At 53.8% G+C, this 20,784-nt stretch overlaps 4 protein-coding genes across 4 annotated transcripts; 2 read left to right on the top strand and 2 right to left on the bottom strand.

The window, feature by feature from the left end:
* Positions 1-4,090: 4,090 nt before the first annotated feature.
* Positions 4,091-7,473, bottom strand: PG998_005950 (uncharacterized protein; the record flags this gene model as incomplete). The annotated part of the gene is made up of 5 exons (XM_066872768.1): positions 4,091-4,187; positions 4,256-5,006; positions 5,084-5,504; positions 5,654-6,420; positions 7,341-7,473. The coding sequence occupies 5 exons, from the start codon at positions 7,471-7,473 to the stop codon at positions 4,091-4,093; spliced, it is 2,169 nt and encodes a 722-aa protein (XP_066732865.1).
* Positions 7,474-13,941: 6,468 nt separating this feature from the next.
* On the top strand, positions 13,942-14,298 carry PG998_005949 (uncharacterized protein; the record flags this gene model as incomplete). The annotated part of the gene is made up of 1 exon (XM_066872767.1): positions 13,942-14,298. One exon carries the CDS (start codon positions 13,942-13,944, stop codon positions 14,296-14,298), a length of 357 nt encoding a protein of 118 aa, XP_066732864.1.
* A 1,832-nt stretch (positions 14,299-16,130) lies between these two features.
* Positions 16,131-17,338, top strand: PG998_005948 (uncharacterized protein; the record flags this gene model as incomplete). The annotated part of the gene is made up of 2 exons (XM_066872766.1): positions 16,131-16,578; positions 16,833-17,338. The coding sequence occupies 2 exons, from the start codon at positions 16,131-16,133 to the stop codon at positions 17,336-17,338; spliced, it is 954 nt and encodes a 317-aa protein (XP_066732863.1).
* Positions 17,339-17,848: 510 nt separating this feature from the next.
* Positions 17,849-19,733, bottom strand: PG998_005947 (uncharacterized protein; the record flags this gene model as incomplete). Its single annotated transcript, XM_066872765.1, has 2 exons — positions 17,849-19,237; positions 19,311-19,733. 2 exons carry the CDS (start codon positions 19,731-19,733, stop codon positions 17,849-17,851), a joined length of 1,812 nt encoding a protein of 603 aa, XP_066732862.1.
* Positions 19,734-20,784: the final 1,051 nt, after the last annotated feature.

The following is a 20,784-nucleotide window of genomic DNA, read 5'->3' as shown; positions in this document are numbered from 1 at the left end:
CATCTCATTAATAATTACTTGCAGGGGATATATTGTGCCAATATTCAGTAGGAAATACTTCGGTTCACAAGGGATCATCGTGTAAGGCTGTGGAAAGACCTTGGTCGGGTAAGGGATAATGAAGCAAGGGGCAGTATAGGAGAGCGAGTAAGGGGTAGTAGTCATTGTTAAAGGTAGAATTATCACCCAGCAACCCCAGAGATTTTAAGGCATAGGTCTAGACAGCAACGTTTATTATTTGCCTAGGACGTTATAGTTCATTAGTGGCATACAATATTTATTTTCACTAAGAGAGGCCAGGTCTGAATCTACAATAATTATTATACCCAAAATCAGCTTCTTCCTACAGGACCTTAGCTGAGGGTCAACGTGCCACTTTAGGGCACATTATCCATGTTGACGACATCTCATGAGCCAATGTCTTCAAACCACGACCAACCGTTACACATTCTTATGTGTCCCGGGGCTAGATAACAAGGCTCTTTGGCTAATGCGTCTTTGCAAATAAAGCCCTGATCTGCTTGTTAGTAGCTAGTCCTATGCTGTTATGGACAATACTCTGATACGTGAAATTCTAATTGAATATACGTTGTCGAGTCATGGTGGATTGGCTTCAGTTTACAGCATTTGATCGTCTCTCGCATGACAAGAACTAATAAACGAACTGGGGCTGGATGACTTGACCGAGAACCTAGACTGTCTGCAGAGACGCGTGGACGATTATGAGACGAGGATTGCCATTGACACGATCCTTGGACAAGTATATAACTTGGGAGAACGGACCACATAATTCAACATAGTTATAGGAGAAATCGGCTGCACACTCATTGAATTCTTGGTATAGCATATTAATAACAAAATAAATCTTCACGGGTTTACTCAACGAAGGGTTCGTTCCAGTCTTAGTCTTGAGAACTACATAAGTTGTGCCTGCCGAGTCTACCGTCGGCTGTTACTAGTCGAATAGAATTGCATACTATGGCCGGATTTCCGAGTAAGAGCAAATGCAAATTTAGTTGACGTAACATTTATGAAATGGCTTTAGGTTTATATGAAGAGATGAATCGGGTTGCTCCTGCCTAGTGTCTCAGAAGCGTTGCGGAAGGACGAGTGGGATCAAAATGCAACTACACATACAGATACGCCAGGGGGCCAAGTCGGTCAAACCAAGGAAGCGATACGCAGGTTCACGGGAACCAACAGCTGCCACGACTGCCAATGTCTACTCTTCGGTACGAAATTGGTGGCAGTAGTAGCATGCCGTTGATAATGGCATCGAGGAGTACGCCATGTGGCTGGTAAAGGAGTATAACCTAGGGAGCTGCGTCGTGAGCTACCCTCCACCTGCAATGCCTTTTCGAACGATTGCCAAACCTCAATACACCAAGCCAAGCCCGGGGTACCTGCTACCATTTCTAGCTTACCGAGGAGGGCGCCCAGGAGGTCCTTGACCAATGTATGCCCGTGGTTGCCAAGTCCCCCTGGGGTACCTACACCTCAACCTCTCTGCCGGGAGAGCCTGCGAGGAAGCCTGTAACATGGCCAAGAAGTTAGGCTGAGGATAAATGGACGTGGTCAAGTTGAAGATCTCCATTTGTCGTTTGTCGTATGGCGGTGGCGCTCGCCCCCTGGCTTTATTAGTAATAACCCGTGACATCTTGATCATGCAGCTCAACGACGCCACCTTGTCTGGGGGTTTCGATATCGGCTCGTTTGCATGTTTTCTTTGTTGCTTGATCCATGGACTTTGCGGTGTAGACCAGGAAGAATTCCAGGGTCAAGCAGCACCAAAGAAAGCAAGCCACGAGGCTGGTGCGACCGGTTGCCGGGTGCTGGGCCGGGGGGGGGACTGGGCGACTTTTAGGGATGCAACAACGAGAAAAGTGTATCCTACCCCCTTGCTTCTACTAGAGCATTGGCGAGAAAAGATAAAACACACCGATGTTACTGTACTTATCACCAGTACATGTCTACGGAGTACATTGACGATAGAATAGCGCCATTGTGTTATGGGCATATTGGTATGTGCAAAGACGACAACCACAGCCCGGCTGTCGTTTCTTCCCTGCAGCTCGGTACTTAGTCGTACAGGTGGACTACTGCAGTGCACTGTCTGCACGTAACTTGTCATGGTGCAATACGACACAGGTGACAAGTGAACGAGCCACCGCGTTCTCACCGGCTCTCTCTCTCTCTCTCTCTCTCTCTCTCTCTCTCACACACCCGCTTTGACTGGTTGGGTCGGTAAGGTTGTGAACAGAAAGTCAGTCATGATAGAGAGGGGGCAGCTACCCTTTACGGAGAAAGCAAAAAGTTCGTTAGTAGATCCAGGGTTCTGTCCTCTCGATCCATTGCTTGCTTCCCACTCCCTGGCCAAGTCTGGGCGAGCCATGCCATGATCCCTGCGCCGCTACGACCATAAATCGGGCAGAACCAGACAGGGCGCTTTCCTGGAACCAACACAAACGAACTGCTGGCTGCTGCTGGCGGCCGCTGCTCTTGCTGCTTCTGCTGGATGCTGCAGAGTCCCAGATATTTACGAGGCGCCTGCGCACCGCAATACGGGGCGAGCGGAGGACCAGAGGCCAGAATGGGCAGGCTAGGGTAAGCACTGCCGGGCTGCCGGATCATGAGAGACGCAATCTTCCTTTGAGGGGCTTGCAGCTAGGCCCGATTCACGACGGACGGCCCTGGGTGGGTGGTTGGTGTTTTGTTGACATTTCCAAACGCCGCCATCGGCGCCTGTGTATGTGGCGTCGCAGATCGTGTGCGCGTGTCTCCCTGCCATGTACGAAAGCAGCAAGCAAGCAAGCAAGCAAGCCCAATGACTGCCCAATGGGTCGGTCGGTCAGCCATTCATCCAGTCAGTCCGCCATCGTCGCGGACCATGGCGAATCCACACTGAACCCTCCCCTGCCTCCCATGACTGCGGCCAAACTTCTTACGCCATGACCCCCAGGGGGTGTTCGCTTTGTCAATGAGGAGCGACCCCCCATCAGCAACCCCCATGGCCCCCATGCCCACCCCATGCTAGCTGTAGAATGCCATAGAACGATCTGTCAAGTCTCCAACTCGCGAGCCCTTACAGGCTTGTTTCGTGCTGCATCTGGGAAGTCACTCGTCCCTGCCTCCAAAGTAGGACAGAATACTATGAGAAGAGCTATCCAACGCGGATAGGCCAAAACAAATATACACGATCCAGCCATGTAGGCAGTTTGCACGGTAGAAAAGGGAAACATCCAAAGGCAGCAAAGAATTGCAAACCCCAACAACGTAAATGGCAATAGATACAAGCCAATCGGTGACGGTACAGCGCAAAAGCCAAGAGTCTCGAGAACACTACTTTGAAGGTCCAAACAGAGATAATACAACGCCCCTATCAAGATTCGGATGACAAGTCCAAAACACCAAAATATATAGTAGTAAAACAACAAATTTCAGGTACGATCCTGTGATCTCGCAATCTGGTATATCCATATCCCGGTGTAATAACGCCAACACGAGCCCGACTTTTTGTTTCGACGTGGAAAAACGACTTTGACGATGATGATGAGACGCCTCTTTTTGTTCCTCCTCCCCTTCGCACCCCCGACTCCCTCTTTGGTTCTTCCCAGCCTAAAAAGGCATATGATATGTTTGACGCCCCAAGAAAAGCTGCTCTCACGTATATCGAGAGACAGCAAGTAGTTGATCTGCGAAGTTGGTGAACGTTGACGAGATCAAAAAGCTATGTAGTCGATATTTGCTTTTTTCCCATTCTCGCTCGATATAGCACCATTGACTTCTTCATCACCATTTCCTTTCCTTTTTTTGTTTGTTCTTCTGTCTTTGGTGTTCCTTCAACCCTCCCCCACGCTTCTTGACACGCAATAAGCAATGACCCCCAAGTCCGTCGCCGGTCGCCCGACTATGCAATTCTTGTTGTTTTGTGTGTTGATGAATAGACCCAATAAAGCTTGGATGTAGACTTCGTCTGCGAGTGTGTGATTACAACTGATAAACCGGTGAAAGAGAAGGGAAATAAATATGATGGGCAAGTTTGATACATAGAATATTGGTAGATATGTTGTATATATAACATAGACTCAGTCTAAGCACCCTTTTGGCTTGGGTCATGGGGACCACCAGGCGGTCGGACAGCCCAGCCCGACTCGTACGGTTCCCGTTTATAGGGCGAGTAACCCTGGCTCTGCGTCGTTGTAGCTGAGCCGGGCTCCGAGGGGGTTGCTGCTGCTGTTGTGTTCCAGAAGAAGACTGGTGGTCCATCCGAAGCGGCGGCAGTCTGGTGTTGTTGGTGTTATTGATGGGCTGGAGCCCCGTGGGCGTTCCGGGTTGTGATAGCGAAGCAGGGTAGTTTAGTGGCCCAGGGAGAGTGATGTGGTGTGGAGGGTGTTGGGAAGATGACGGTGGCGCGGCGGCTGTTGAAGAGTAATCGAGGCTCATGCCAGAATCGGTCCGCCGTCGCCGCGATGGTCGCTCACCCGTGGTAGGATCGCCCACGCCGTACGCACCCGAGGGAAGCGGCGGCGGAGGAGGCACGCCGCCGCCCAAGAGCGAATCCGCTGGTCTCCTTCTGGTAGGGCTCGGGGGTCTCTGATGATGATGGTAGCCGCCCGACGATGACGAATCGGCCGTTGTTGTTGCACCGCCACCGCCTTGTTGCTGTTGTGCTCGCCAGACGATGTCGCGCAGACGGTTACGCTCTGTCTCAATCGCCTCGAGCTCCTGTAGCCGCTTCTGCATATCGGCGTTGTCCTGCTGCAGCTTATGTAGGTTAATGACCTGCTGCTGCTCGCGCTCTTTCTTTCGGAGCCGGAACCGCGCTGACGCCCCCGCGTTGCGCTGTCGCTTCTCGTCCGAGGCCCGCGAGGCCTGGTGCGTGTCGACGGGAATGGTGAAGGCCTCGCCGTTCACGGGCGCGATCCGGAACGCGAGCTGGCCCTCGGGCACTGGGATGGCCCGAGGAGTACCATATCCCGCAGCGCCGCCATATCGAGGATCTCCCCCTGATGTTGCGATGAAGGATACCCGCCAGGACTGCTACTATATTGGTATGCCCCTGGATACGGCGACTGCGGCGGACCGGGGAACTGGTGCTGATGCTGCTGTTGTTGGCGGTTGTCTGAAGGGGACTGGGCTCCCGCCGCCGGTTGGGAGAGCGATCGAGTGGTCGGGACGTTGTGCAGAGGGGGGTTGCGCGGTGCCAGGGGATGATGTTGGTGCGGGTGCTGATGCCCTCCGTGTCCATAACTCGAACGGTGGTCCGCAAAGCTGTCTGTCGAAAGATGCCTTCGCATCTCCGGTCCTGATGAGGATGGTGGCGGTGGCTGGTGATGCAACAGGGGCGTCGGCGAAGACATCAAAGGTCGGTTAGGCGGTAGACTGCGGCCACCCATGCCAAGGGCTCGAGGAGACTGCGGCGTCAAGATCCGACGGGTAGCGGCCCCCATTGCCGGGAAGGGTGCATCGAAGAGGCAGGCGATTGCCTTCCCGTTGACAACGACCTGTGGTGAAGCATGCCCCCAAGGGTTCCCATGCTGCCTTCCGGCTGCTGCTGGTGCTGTTGTTGGGGCTGTGGTGGCGGTCCCGCTAGACCATATGGGCGAGGAGCGTAGAGTTGCGGTGTCGATGGGTTGGAGCCCTGTTGGCTCACCGCTGGATACTGTCCGCCTATCCTCTCGTCCTCGATAGACCGTGCGGTTGCCGAAGTCGGTGTGTCTGGTCGCCCGCCCGAGCTTGTATGAGCCGCCTCTGAAGATGATGGGTTCAGAATATGGTGAACTCCCAAACTGCTCCTCTGTGGAGAGGGCTGCACTCGCTGTCCATTGGTTGTTGGTGTCCCGAGGCTATGTCTATGCCTGTGATACTGCTGGTGCTGAAACTCAGCGACCCCCGCTTCCGCCACTGCCGCTGCCGCTGCCGCCGATCTGTGGGCTTCACGGGCTGCTGCTAACTCCTCTGCCGTATTCCGCGGTGAGACGGATGAGACTCGAGATGGTGTTGCTCCTGATGTCGGGGACTTCTGACCGAGTTGCTGTTGCTGCTGCTGTTGCTGGGAAGCAGGCGAGGTAGAGCCAGACGCAGGTTCCTTCTGCGACATCGGATCCTGGTCCCCGGCTCTTTGGTGGTTCCGAGGACCAGACCATTGACCACGCTGCTGTGCGAATTCGTCCTCTCTGTCCTGGTGATAGCTGCCGCGTCTGTGGTCGTCAGACCCTATAGCATAAGAAGAAGCAGGCGTCGTCGCCGTGCTATTTACCGGCGATACTGCTGTCGTTGACGACGATTCAGTAGTATGGCTGTCGCCCTCCGATGGGCTCTGGTATGTGGACGTCTCACTTCGGTGGAAGTCTAAGCGCCCCGAGTGGGTGGCGGTATGGAATGGTTGACGGAAGCCTTCGGTGACCGCCACGGCGAAGACTTATACCGGGTGTTCGTGGTAGTGGTTGTTAGGGAGTGAATGTGAGCGAGGTTTTCCTGCTGGATTCAGTCGTGAAAGGCGTGAGATCGCCAGCAACAGGGTCGTATTTGCGTAACGGGAACCACTTCCAGATAACCCACGTCTAACGTAAAGCTCTCTCTCTCTTTCTCTCTCTTGTATTAACAAATCGAATGCGGTGACACCTCAGAATCACTATGTAGGTTGGCTTTTCTTCGGGAAAAGTTACCACAACCTTGGTCTGTGTCTTGTCTAAGTAGCAACGCAACCCCAATTTCAATATAATTCGATGGCTCGGTGCAGGTCTAGCACGAGTGTGATATCGGTATGCTGCCGCAGTGATATATTACCGATAATGACAAAGAAGGTGTGAAGTCGAATGGAGAAAAGGGAGGGGCGGTTCTCTTGGGAAGTGGAAGGGCAGGATGAAACGCAATGGCTGGTTCTATCTGCTGGTCGGATGGAGTTGATAGATAGGAAGCAGCAGCAACAGCTCCCAAAGCAATGCCTTATGAAAGAATGCCCAACCGGGGAGTAGCTCCTTCCAGGAAAGTCTACTTTTTGTGACCTGTGGAATTAGATGCAGGAAAGCGGACCAGTGATAGCCGTGATGAGCACCCTGGACACAATGAATGGCTACCGAGCACACTTAGCACGCTACGAGATCAGCCCGCCCTAGGCAGAGCAACCCGGGGGGTAGGTATCTAACAACAGAGTAGTATGAACTGTGTGTGGTCCAAGATTAACGACGGCGTGGGTAATGCAATGCCCTCAGCCCCAAACGCCCTTGGAGCAAGAAGGTCGAGAAATAAAGGGACCACCGACGACTAGAGTCGGAGCAAATAAGACGGGTGTGTTCGCGATTCGACAACGACGCCGCAAGATCAAATTCCACTAATACGCTTGCAAGATTTCAAGAAGAGGGAGAGGGACGCAGAGTGAGAGAGGAAAGAACGGTGTTCCAATGGGAGAGCGTGGTGGTGGAAGGTATCCCGATCACGCACACGCACTTGGCCTGCCGGATTCCATGACATGACGGGCAGAAGCGAGCCCGCGCTCTCCTCTCGGGGTATTTCTTATTACAGTATTGATTTGGACCTTGGCAGGAAAGGGTCGTCACCTCGACTAGTAGCTTAGCTTGCTAGCTTGCTACATACCTATCAACTCGTGGGAATCAGAATCCAGCTGCCCGCGTTCTGCCCGCGGTCCCTTTCTTTCCCATCGACTTCCTAAACTTGTTCCAGAAACTGGGTGGAGCTCGACCGGACAGGGGGGCCATAATGGATAATGGAGAGGCAACAAGAAACGAGCAACACTAGCTTATTGAGACCGAGGCCGGGGTGCATCAAGCTTCAGGGGTGTCCCCCCCTGCAGATGCTCTCTGGCTGTATCGATGCTCGGACGTTGACAGGGCTTGGGATGTCGTCTTCTTTTCTTCTTTCTACTTTCCTCCCAGTGGCCATGTACCCGAGTGCTACTGCGCCGCGGTGTGAATACTCTTGCAGATGTGTAATCCGAGCATGATGGGCAGATGGCATGGCTGTTCCCCTACGAATGGATGGATGGATGACGTGCCTCGCGGGTTTCACGCCTCGGTTTCTGCTCAGCTAATGATGTGTGCGTTTGCAGGAGGCCCAGCAGAGCCAATCAGCCGGTGCCATGCCCTTGGGGGAACACCCATCACTCGCATTGTGGCACTCGCCAGTCGGATTCATTCAACGACGTGTCAGTCTCATTGCTTACGTCGGCAGGGTCAGGCAGATAGGGTGTTGTCCGTACAGTATGCGCAAGTTACCCCGAGTCTGCTCATTCGTTCGTGTCGAAGACCGCCACTCTGTCACTGTCGACCTGGGTCCCCCCCGTGTGTCCGCCCTACAGTGGCCACCGACACATGTGTATGTATGTAGATCTCAGCTTGGACCTCGACAAGCGCAGCCCGTAGAGTTCTGCCGGTGACGATGACAGATGGGTGCATTGATCATGGAAGTATAAAGAAAAAAAGGACGACTAGTGGAAAGTGACAATGCTACATGGGTGAGGTTGGAGCGGAAGGCCCTTCCGTGTGTGCCGCACGCAGAGTCCTGGCACCTGGGAAGAAGGGGAGGGGGCTTACCACCGACTTGAGGCATGGCAGCATGGTGATCCTCCGGAAGCCGTCGAATGGGCCTTGGCTTGGCCCATTGTCGATGCGATGCGCAGCAGGCGGCACGCGAAGAAGGGATTTCCATGCAAGAAAAGCGGCTCAGCGGCTGCACCACAGGTGTTTCCCGGCTTACCAGACGGTTTCAACGCGCGCTTCTGCGGCAAAAAGAAGGGAGGCGAGGCGCAAAAACAACCTGTCATGTTCGTACAGGTCAGGCCAGCCAGCCAGGCCAGGCCGGGCTATCCACCTGGCATGTCAATATATTGACGATTTCCCTGCTGCTTCTGACAGATGCCGAACCCGACTTCACCGCACCCATCCCTTGGTCACCGTGTACTGATTCGAGTTGTGGCCCGCGCATCCAACACACACCGTTGGGCGGCTACGCAGCAGGAAGGTCCTTACCGCTTCTGGTCACATCTTCAAAAGCCCACTCCGTGGTTGGTGCGTGCAGGTGCTACTCCAGAGAGGTGTGATCAATGGGGGAGATCAGTGGGCAATTGGGCTCCCATGCTAGCCATGCCAAAAAGAAAGAAAGAAAAAAAAAGATGGCTAATGCACGGCGCAGAATCCTACCTACCTACCTACATACAGGTACATACATACATTGATGGCTGCAGTCCGTACAGTACAGACACCTGCATGCCAATTGAATTTTTCCCTCCCTCCCAGAGTTGACGACGTGGACCGCATGGGCGCCAGTCTTGTGGTTCCTCTTTGCTGGAGCTGCAGGAAAACCCACGAGAGAGCAGCTCCGGCGAGGTGGCAGGCAGCTAAGGTTTCTTAGGGCGATGGGGCCCGGGCAGGAAACGTGTCGCCGGCTGCAGCTGGGTGGACAGGCAAGCAAGCATTGCATTCCGCAAGCAAGCACTGATCATGGAATGGATGATAACATTCAATGAACCCTCCATTGATTCTCAATTGCGCCATGTGTGTATGTATGCGTGTATGTGTCCATGTACCGGTACCACCACCTGTACCTGGCTCATTCCGTCCGACCCTTGGCTAGCGGCCTTTCGGGGCAGACAGAGTTGAAAAAAACGTTTCTGCTCATCGGTGCCGGGGAAGCGGAAACAGCTCACTAAAGCCTCTCCCATGTTTCGACGTCACTCTCACCCCGTCCAAGTACCACTACCACCACCACCACCACCACCACTTCCACCACCCATCCCACTTAGATTGGACACGAAAGGGCGAGGGAGGCGGGAGGTGTGGTTTTGACGTGGTAGGTGGTCCGGAAGCAGCCTTTCTCACAAATGACTGGTCAGCAAGGCGACTGTCGTGGCATGCAAAATAATCATAAGTCCCCGGGCCAGCCCTGTCTGGTGGCTGTCAACGGAACGAGATGCGTCCCGGAGATTCCCTGCAACAAGCAATCAACAGAGCGACCGCCCGTGGCCCCCCTATAGACGAGTTAGAAAAGAAAGGCTCAATACTCTCTGCGTGCTGGCCTGCGTGCTGTCATGGCTTGCTCGATAGGCACAAGGCACCTGGCCCTCACCAAAAAGGGTACCGAGCGCTCGGGTGGGAACATCGTCTGCTGATCCCAGGACTCTGGAAAGCCCTATCCATGTAAGCACTATAATGAAGGTGCACATCTTGGGACCGGGATGCCCTGGCTCATAGGTTTGCGATGATGTGCATCATCTCATTCCACATTCCAGCCCAACACGCAATCAGTAATACCCGTCTTCCCCTTCTCCTTCTTCTTCGTCTTCGAGAACATTAGTCGGCAAGTGCTGAAGGATTCTCCCGACAAACATCACCGCAACCCACCATGCGACCCAGTCAGCGAGAAGAAGAAAAAGGTCATGCCATTCCTGCTGCTTGCTGGTCTGATGCATTGAGAAGAAAGGGGAGTCACCCCATCCCTACTGCAGCTACCCAAATGCATGCCGCTGCCACGATCACCGACTCCTTCCAGCATGTCGGTGAATGGGTGGTGGGGGGAGATATGTACATAGAAGAAGGGGGGTCCGCCGAACACTTGGAGCTCCCTAATGTAGATTGAATCTCACCTGATCGGGCAGGGTATCCTAAAATAATATATACACACTGTCCGCCGACACGACCGGCACAGGATATGCGACGATAGTGCCTAATTCCAATTCCATAACTACCAGGCAGATGCAATATGCGGGTAGTCGGTAGGTCAGCACATCCGCTTTTATCCACACGCTTATCACCTTGCACATATCGAGCACACTCTATTTTATGTATATGTATGTATGTAAGTGGCCTATCCCGGAAAAGTGCAAGGGACCCCCCGGCAGGCGACGGCAGGACAGCCTGCATATCTCATGTGTGCACGTACATACATATGTGCGGGAAGCTGCACGTCTGCAAGGACCAAGGGATTGCTGCCAGAATTTTTAGCAGCAGCAGGCCACGAAAAGGTATTAGTAGGGGACAAAAAGGACCCTCGCTAAAGCAACATACAAGCAAGTCAAAGTCGTCCCCGTATGCGGCCCTCTATGCGACCACCACCCACCTGCTACTGGCCAACTACTTACCTAACCTAACTTACTACATACATACTACTACTACTAAGACTACTAGCACGATACGACGACCCAATTCCCCACGCGAAATTGCTCTCCAGGTCATATATCCCCCTCCCTTACCGTATTCATCATTTTTCGTCTAGCGCAAGCCCATATTTGACTGCGAAGTCCTTTTAAGGATCATCCCGGTTTCGAAGAACAAAGGCAAAATACTCATCCCAGCAGATTGGACGGCCCCAGCGCCCCAGGGGCCGAAGCTATACATATGTAGATGTAAGCTCTGACAGGCATCTTGCACTTGCAGATGTGATGAGTGAGGCTATGCTATGCCGTGTTGGATGTCGTCAGCAGCTTGGTTGGTTATTACATACGAGATGTTACAGCTCTCTGCCGTTGACCTGCCCAGACTGCCAACAGCATGTCGTATGTTAACTGACGCGCAGGGTTACGTGCAACCACCATCCCACTCGATTCCCGATTCATACATTGCCATGGCATTGTCGCCATCGGAGGCCAGTCCGCAGAGACTGTTCATGCACTTCACCATCCTATTCATTTTCTGCATCCTCCCTAGGCAATCCACTGCCCACCCAAAGCGGTTGAGCAAGTGATCCGCAAATGATGATGGGCGCCTATTGGGGGCGGTGGTAATCTTTTGGGAACTGGATTTCGATGTCGGCATATAACGTGGCAATCTCCTATGGCGCAAAGTTTCTAGCACGCCCAGACATCCAATCCTTTGGCCTGGAGTGAGCCCGAAGTCGGTCTTATTGGGCACAGGCACAGGCACACGAACGCCATGCCGCAATGATGGGAGCTCGGGTGCTGGCATTCTACATATGCAAGTATGAGACAATCCCTAAGGCGAGACCAGGCGAGACAATTTAACCCGTCGTCAGCCAGGGCTGTCTCCAAGCTCAAGCCCGGCATGCTCGGTTGCGAAAGCTACACGTCGTATTGCCTGCCTTGCCTGCCTTGCCTGCCCTATGGAGTGAGTACATACATACCAACCTGCCTAAGGTTTGGTTATGATTGCTTCTGTCTGCAGCAGCCATCACCATCCTTTGTCGGCATCCATGTCGTTTAGCAAAGCCTGTTTCCAGGACAGGCAAAGCCTGGCGCGCTCCTCCCCCGGCATGCGTAACACTCACCAACGCCCCTCGCAGCATGGCATGCCTTCTAGTCAAATCCGAGCCGGATGGGGACAATGTCATCAAAGCTAATCAAAAGCTGGGTTGCAATGGCGACCGTGGCGGCCAGGCAATCCCACGCCATTGCATTAAGCAACATCGTAATATCGTTAGATCTTGCTCACTGGCGCCGCTGTCGTGACCCGGTTACACTAGATGACACTTGCGGGCGTTTAATTTGGCTTATGTCGGCATGTACTCCGTACCATGACCCTCGACCTGCCTAATGTTACGCTAATAACACTACCTTGGATCGACGATGATATGAAAAAGAACAAGCCAAGTACATCCGCCGGAACGACAACGTCGGGCTCCCGCCGTGAAAAGTGAAGGAGCGGTGAAAAGCGTTCCAGACACACGAGGGCTTAGTGAAGACGCGACAGGACAGCTGCCTCCTGCCTCCTGCCTCCTGTTTGCTGCATATAGCACTTGATAGTAGTCTCAGCCTCGGCCGAACGTCAGTACATATACCAGCCCCATCCAAAGACGACCTGGATTAGGCTGGAGCTAATGGCGCAAGTGATTGGCGAATGTCCGCGGTGGGAACTTGACCGGTAGATGCATGTACCATGTTCATCATGTTACCCACCTGCTGCAGGTGCACTCTACCTTACCAGCGATCATTGACGGTGAGAATGCGACGAGGCTATGTTTTTTCTTTTCTTCTTCTTCTTCTTCTTCTTCTTCTCTTTCTCTCGCTAGAGCCAGCGATCCATGGATGCGTTCCCATGGGATGTGCGCGACGGCTTCTTCCTCCTGGGTTCTTTCTGCTAGGTTCTTCTGCTAGGTTCACCGCAACGAACAAGGTTTCTGACCTAGACCAAACTCAGGTGAGCTTTGGGCTTCGGCTGGTCACCGCTGCTGCAACGGAGTAACACCGCCAGAGAGAGCGTGACCAGACCCGACCCGACCGATGTCATCAAATAACCTACCAAAAGATAGTGCCCAAGTATCGCATCATCTACCGCTGTCACGTCGTGGCAATCAAGAAAGCAATCTAGTCGCACGCCGTCTGACGAACTACTACTGGATGTAGTGCGAATGTGCAAGAGCAGCAGGCCCCCTAAATTGCTTTATGAAAGCCGGGCCGTCCCTCTGGCTGCGCGTGGTTGGAAACTAAAACATGCCGTCCGGATTGGTGCGAGCTGCGGAAGATCACGGCCGTCAAGTAGTGGCATGCCGCTATCCTTTCCGCCTCTCTGCTGGTATCCGCGCCGCTGGGTAATGGATGAATGACACATCCGAACTAGGGGGTCAATGGCCTGGCCGGCGTAGCGCTCGCGGATGAATTGCTTTTATCCCCAAATGTTTCACACCTTGCATTTCTGTTACCCCTTCCAGTTAATCGATTGATCGATAGCTTGTGCTTGTTTGACGTGTACGATATGACCTGCCTAGCATTGGATGGATGCAATTATTAAGCAGGGGTGGGAATCTGCAACTAATTTGATGAAGCGCAGTTTGCTCAACGTATTGGGAAACCACAGGCAGGTCCTCCTCCCCCGGATTATCATTCACTGCCTCGAGCGAGCCCAGGGAGAGAGAGACAGGCGCATGCAGTACGTGATGAACCTGGCACCTGGCTCCCTTTTTGTAACCTGATCTGCCGGTCGGACCGCATGGCATGACTGCGGACTGCTGTACTACCTCTTCCTCCAATTTGGAATGAGGAAACGAAAAGCAAACATTTGCCTCGGAGATGGCATCCGAACACCGAGCAAGCAAAAAAGCAGTGCGACCAGCTTCCAGGCGACCGACGGCGACTCGCCCGCCGACCTTCTATTTTTAGGGCTCCTGCCGTGGTGCCCCGGTGCTGCTATTGTTTGCTTGCTCGTTCAGCTCTCCAATGGCGATGGGCCAGGTGTTGCGATCCCCTCCCTCCTCCTTCGCATCTCATGGATCGCACTTCATTCTCCTGCAAGATGCGCCGCCTCGTGCCGATGCTACACAGTAGAAGCCGTCGAGAAGCTTATTGGAAGCAATGGAACAGGGTGGTTTACCGAAGCCACGCCCACTCTCTGACAAACATGTTTGCTCCTCGTCCTCTCCCACTTCCCCCCACGCTACTAACGACAAGCCAGCCAGAAAGGGAGATTTGGGGTCGTGATCGGTGATTGCGCACGGCGTTTCGTTCTGTCACTCTTCATCAATCTGGAAATGATTTTGATGAGTGATTTTTATTTGAGTTGGCCCATCTACCAGCCATCGGCGCCTTCATTTCCGAGATGTGATGTCCGGTGGTTGAGATATGTTCTGTCAATGAAAGAACCCCCTTGCCCCTGGCCCCTTGCCCCTCCCCTCCCCCTCGCCAAGGCAGCGTGAATGTATCTCTGTCTCATCGTTTCGCGTAGTGTAGCGGCAATGTTTGCTACTCTCAAACCGCACCTTGGGTCCCTTCATGTGGGCGTGCATAGGGCGGCCGGTCATGTGTGCGTTCCTCGGAAGAAAGCCGCACAAGACGAGTGGCGCGACTCCCATTCGCCTGTCGCACTGCCACGGCCCGAATTTTGACAAAAGCAGGCATAAAGTAGGGGGTTTATATGTATGTACGTATGTAGGTTCGACATGCCCTCGCAGCCGCGCAGCCAAAAAAACCAAAAAACCAAAAGAAGACATAGAAAAAAGGAAGGGCGGCCCTCACCTCGTGCGTGCCCGGGGAAGCTCGCCAGTGTTTCTGATATGCCGCCACAGATGCACGCGATGCAATCATGATGTGTTGCGCAGACAGCCAAAACCAACCACACACGCCGTTCGGCCGTCTTCCGAAAGGCAAAAGCGTCGTCTCTTTTACCCTTCCTCGGGTCGGGCCCAGCCTTGTTTAGATAGTCTTCGAGGTTACTTCGTAATTCTGTCTCACATCACTGAACCATTGATTCTCTTCAATTCTCCAGGTACCTGGTCGGCCAGCTGAAACTGACTTGTCATATCGTTGGTTGCACCATCCACCCACACAAACACACACATATCCTTCCCCAGCTCACAGTGTCTCTCCTGACTCGTGGTATAGGGCTTCGAGCCTGCCTTACGCCTTATGCCTTGTGCCTCATGCCTACCACGTGGTTTTCTGTGGGAATCCGTGAAGCGCGCCAATTGCCAGGGCCGCGCAATGCGACAAACTTCGCGTTACACAGAAGATTGGACAATGCTGAGCTTCAACCCGCGATGCCCATGCCGATAATTGTCTCTCGAGTCCGGAACCTCATCTCTCCGTGTCAAAGCCCGTCCTGTGACTGTTTGCATTGCTTACATTCTCGGCGAGGCACCATCAACAAGCGTTTGTTGGCCGGGACCGGTTCGCCCCCTTCTCCTTCTCGAGATCGAAGGGGCTTCTCGCTGGCAATCCTGCTACGTTCCTGGCCCTCCCAACCTCGATGGCTCTGAGCCGACCGGCCCGGCACGTAATATGCAGTTGGAGTATCGATTCCACAGATGCGGCGGGGCTAAGGGCCGCATTCCGTAGCCCGCCCCTCAATGGCACAGAGTTGCGGCAAATAGATGAGTACAGTGAATTCGGCAGGAACATGTAGGGTATCGTCGCGCGCTGTGTGAGATGCCCGTCTTCGTCCATCCCTCTGCGTGAACATAAGAGAGACAGAGATTGAGGTCTTGCACATCAAGACCAGACCCCCGACGTTGTCGCTCCGCATCGCTCCGCCGTCGGAAAGCCACAATCAACTCCACCAGAGCTTTCAAGGCTAGCTGATTCGGTTCGGACGATTGACGTAATCGCTCTACATACATATCACTCACTCACTTGCCGGTTGTAGCAGCAAACCGCCGTCGAGCTTCACCGACGACCGCCTTACTTCCGATACCAGTGAGATATTCAGACGGGGGAAAGCCAGGAAGGAAACATGACTTCATCCTCCGATATCCAGACCTGGGAGGTGAAGGAGCCGTACCTCAAGCTCCACTGCAAGCTGGGCGAGGGCCCTTACTACGAGCGGGCGACCAACACGCTGCGCTTCGTCGACATCATCCAGAGGCGGCTGCACACGGTCTCGCTCGAAAAGGGGCCCGAGTCGCTCGTCACACAGCAGCTCGACACGCCCATTTCCGTCACGGCCGACATCGCCGGGGTCGACCCCCGGGACAAGATCCTCATCGGCGCCAAGTTCGGCGTGGCTGTGCTCGACCGCAAGGCTGCAAGCGACAAAAAGGATGCGTACGAGTATGTGGCCAAGTTCCACAAGATGAAGGACAACTTGCGGCTCCGCGGCAATGACGGGGCGGTCGATCCTCATGGGCGCTTCTGGCTCGGTACGATGACGGATTTCGAGTTGGGACCATTTCAATCTGAAGGTATGCAAATTCATTCACTTTATTCCCATCTCACTGTCTTGGCTTTTCCGACGTCTTCAGTCCTTCGCGGTGTGGCCAAAAGGGGGCAGGGAGTGCGTGCATTTAAGCTTACCCCTCTCGTGGATGATGAGAATAAGTCAGGGGCAAAACGGGCGACTGCTTGCTGCTGCTACTGCGGCTCACTGCCAACCGACCTTTGCCCCAGATAGACGTTTGACTGGCGCATCTCATTCTCATTTCGTGCGCACCCACAGGTTCTGTTCACATGTTCGACGGCCGTAAGGACTCGGTGGTGCTCAAGGAAGGCGTCACCATCCCCAACAGCGTGTCGTGGTCGCCCGACGGCAAGACCATGTACTTCACGCACTCGTCGGCCAAGACGATCCACGCCTACGACTTCTCTTCCGACGCCTCAGCTACCTCCCCGCTGTCCAACGAGCGCGTCTTCTACGCGCACGAGGGGCCCGGCGAGCCCGACGGCCACCGCATCGACGTCGAGGGCAACCTGTGGACCGCCGTGTATGGCGAGTCGCACGTGCTCAAGGTCTCGGGCAAGACAGGCAAGGTCGTTGGCGAGGTCAAGCTGCCCACGCAGAACATCACCTGCGTCGAGTTCGTCGGCACCGAACTCTTCATCACGACGGCGGGCATGGAGGAGGGCGCCGGCTCCGACCGGGAGGTCGATTACAGCGGCGGGCTGTTCCGGGTTGATGTCGGCGTCGAGGGAATGCCGCCGCATGAGTTCAAACTTGATCTCTAGATGCCTCTAGGCCAAAGGCAACTCTTACTGTTTAGATGGCCGATTGAAGGCATGATAGGGTTGGCTATGGTAGCTGGAATTATACGTCGTTGGTCCAATCAACAAGGAGGATGAGCAAAAGGAACAAAACAAAACTAAGATTTCCATGAAGAGAATTGAAAGAGTGATCGCAGAAGGAGTTAAACCCTCTTGGCTTTAAGTATAATACGCATAAGAATACTACCGCTAGGCTACACCTGCGCCGTTCAAGGGAGGATCCATCAATTTAGATATAAATATTCAAAATTGGGGTGGGCAAGGAAACAGTATAAGCTTCGGACATACCGTGGTTTGTTTCCCCATTGGAGTGGAGGAGATTTCTTTATCTGAGAAGGTTTGCCGCGGAAGCATGAAATACGATCTTGGCCCTACATCTAACATAGAAACAAATATCATGGACCAATGTGTAAGAAAAGGGGTTCCATGCGAGCCACGAGGCGTAAGTACTTCCTGCCTGGACTAGGTAGGTGCTCAGACAATCGTGATGAGACACCGCCCATCGTCTGTCCTCTCATGCGCTGGTATGTCGGCCTGGTCTGAAGCTGCCACCATGTTCGCCAAGCTGCGGCAGATCGAGAGCGGCACCCCCAGCGTCCGTCCCTTTTGGCAAATGGCCGGCATATCTCCGACGATGCGGTCTTCGTCGTCGTCGCTACTGCTGCCAACATAGCGCTCCTCGGGCCGAACCACGTGAAGGTTTCCCACGCCGACCCGACGATACAGTCCCCAAATCGGCGTCCGCGGCTCCAACAGGAGGAATGGTGTTCTGGATGTGACAGAACCGAGCTCGGAAAAGAGAGGCACCGCGTAGTATCTGGGCCCTGCGGCGGCAGTGCCGTATTCTTCACGCGGTGATTCCTCCATGGGGTCGTCATTCAGCCAACACTCTGCAACAATATCTGGCGATGATCGTGGGATGTATTTCCCTACAGCCGTCAGCACGGCGCTTTCACGGCTGTAGTGGGAATTCCCGAATTTATCGCGCTTTGCTAAAACCAGAGGGATCGCATAGCAACGTAAACGGAGGGTGCCGCTTCGAACTCGACCAAAGGGGTCGATGCCATAAGGTACAGTCCTGACTTCCTCACAGTCGGCATAGGCGTGTTGACTGTCCTCTGTAGGAAAATATCCCACCGGCCCGTGAAAGGACATCCACGACCATGACGGAGCAATGTACTCTGAATACCTGGGCCTTGGGAAACGGCGAAGGGAAGGCATGGACCGCTCCCAAGCCAGGGCTTGAAGAAGGTTATCAGTCCACATTCCAGCCACATAAGTTGATCCGATGGTTTCGTGAAAGACACGAGCAACACCCGCTATGGCCGCGAGCTTGTCCGTAGGCACGGTTAACTCGCAAGCGCTGTAGTTTTCCACAATCCGCCTCCATGCATCATGGGACGCCCGAGACTCCGATATCCCCAGAGACCTGAGCGAGAATAATGGCTCTTCTTTTCTCTTGTTGCGAATGGTCTGCCCTTGCACGCCGCCGGCAGGCCCTCCTGAGATCTCCGAGCTCATCTCCGAGGCACACTCAAAGTACACCAAATGTCGCGCGTAGCTGATGTTTCTAGTCGATAAACGCCGTTCCTGGCAGACCCAGCCCCTTCCATAAAGTGGCTCGTTGTCCAGGCTGACGAACCACTTGCTGTCGCAATCATATTGCGTTATTTGGAGTGACTTCATGTTGTTACCCGGGATGACCACATGGGGTTTCAACCAAACAGCATCCCGATCGTAGAAGAGACCCTCGTCATCTGATCTGGCAGATGCTGCGGATAGATTACAGAAGCCATGTCGATAAACTCGATGCATCTGCGCACTCTCGCGCTCCCAGTCCTTTTTGTCATCTTGGATGATGCACTACACGGAGACAAGCTTTAGCGTACAAGCCTCACCGATGTGCCGAGTGCAAGGGGCCGGCAAAAACACATACCAACGAGTCGATCCATAGATATTGGACCCCGAGTTGCTGTGCAGCCTGTATAGCATCAATATACTTGCGCGGCAGACGGCCCATCGGGATGCGGTCTTGGTACGCGTCGTACGTTTTCTTTGTTAATTGGGGGGTCGCGGTCGGGTTGGCTCCCCATTGGTGACTCAGGCTGATATATCGCTTCTTTTCTGTCCAGGCCCCCGTGGGAACCACGCGGAGTCGAATGGCCGGGCCCATAGTCGTGACCTCGAGGAGTCTCGTCGGGACCCATGGGTTGGAGGTTTGGCATGCTGGGTGGGTTCTTGCGCAGTTTTCAAGCCGGCCTTTCACATAGTTCCGGGTCGATGAACCGCCTGTGTAGCTCCCGATATTGGCTGGTGGTTCGCGCAGGTGTTCTGCTATCCATTTGACGTCGCTGAACATGTTGACTGTGAACGGGGGTAGGCCTACATGGCGCCACGTCCTCACATAGACATTGTAAGTAGTATCGGATTTCCCAAGCCAAAAATTCAGGAATACACCGCGACCACTGTCTGGCTCCTTGACATTTCTCTCTTTTTCGAACCTTGTGAGTGATGTCTCTATCCGTAAGCACCACCAGCATCTGCTACGAACTCCATTTTCAAGCCCCTCTCTGGTGCGGTGCAAGATGTATGGTTGGTCGTCACTGTAGTCTTTGCCAGGGATTCTATCTCGACGCCAATACATTAGACCAACCATCAAGTTGCATCGTTCGCAGCCATGGACTTTTTCGATGGAAGGCAAAGGAGGATCGAAATAGTGATTAGCTGGATCGATCGGTTCCTTCGACCCGGTACTGGAAGATGCAGGTAAAGTAGTGACGCTAGGTTGCGGCGTCAAGGAAATGGATGCACGAAACTTGCGACCCATTTCCCGCAGATGGGTGACATGACGGCCGGCCATGATGACGAGGTATCGGTATCACCTCAACAGTGCTTCGAAGCCCGGAGGCGAGACTGGGTTGACCATGCATGGTATTGTGCCATATAAGAAGACAGCTCGCTGCGAAGAACAAAGGATCGCGGGGTGGTGATGTCGGAGCCCTCTCATTGGGCAAGGTGTGTCAGCCATCCAACCAACCACTGCAGATGCCTTCGATGCTGGAAATACCCCTGAAACCTGACGCCTGGCCATCCTGTCATTTTCTATGGCGACCTGGGAGCTTCAATGTCTTGATATCAAGGAGCAGAAGCCATATATGCACGGGCCGCTTGCAGCTCCAAAAAGCACCTGGATTGTTTCTCAGCTAGTCAGACAGCGCAAGGCCACCAAAACTGCAGCAATCTGGCCTTGTCTTCTTGCGGCCAATACGCCCCAATACACCCCCCAATCGTCATCGCCAGCGCATGTGCGAGCTGAGCTTAGCTGACAGACACGACCTGGAGGCCAGAGACAAAGAGTTCACGATCATCCCAACAACCTCAAACCCTCGACCCCCGTGTATTCTATCTTC

This window comes from Apiospora kogelbergensis, assembly GCF_038363985.1.
Source record: "Apiospora kogelbergensis strain CBS 113332 chromosome Unknown utg000003l_segment0_segment0, whole genome shotgun sequence".
Taxonomy (NCBI): Eukaryota; Fungi; Ascomycota; class Sordariomycetes; order Amphisphaeriales; family Apiosporaceae; genus Apiospora; species Apiospora kogelbergensis.
The sequence above is the reverse complement of the archived record's forward strand: the minus strand, read 5'-3'. Positions and strand labels throughout refer to the sequence as shown.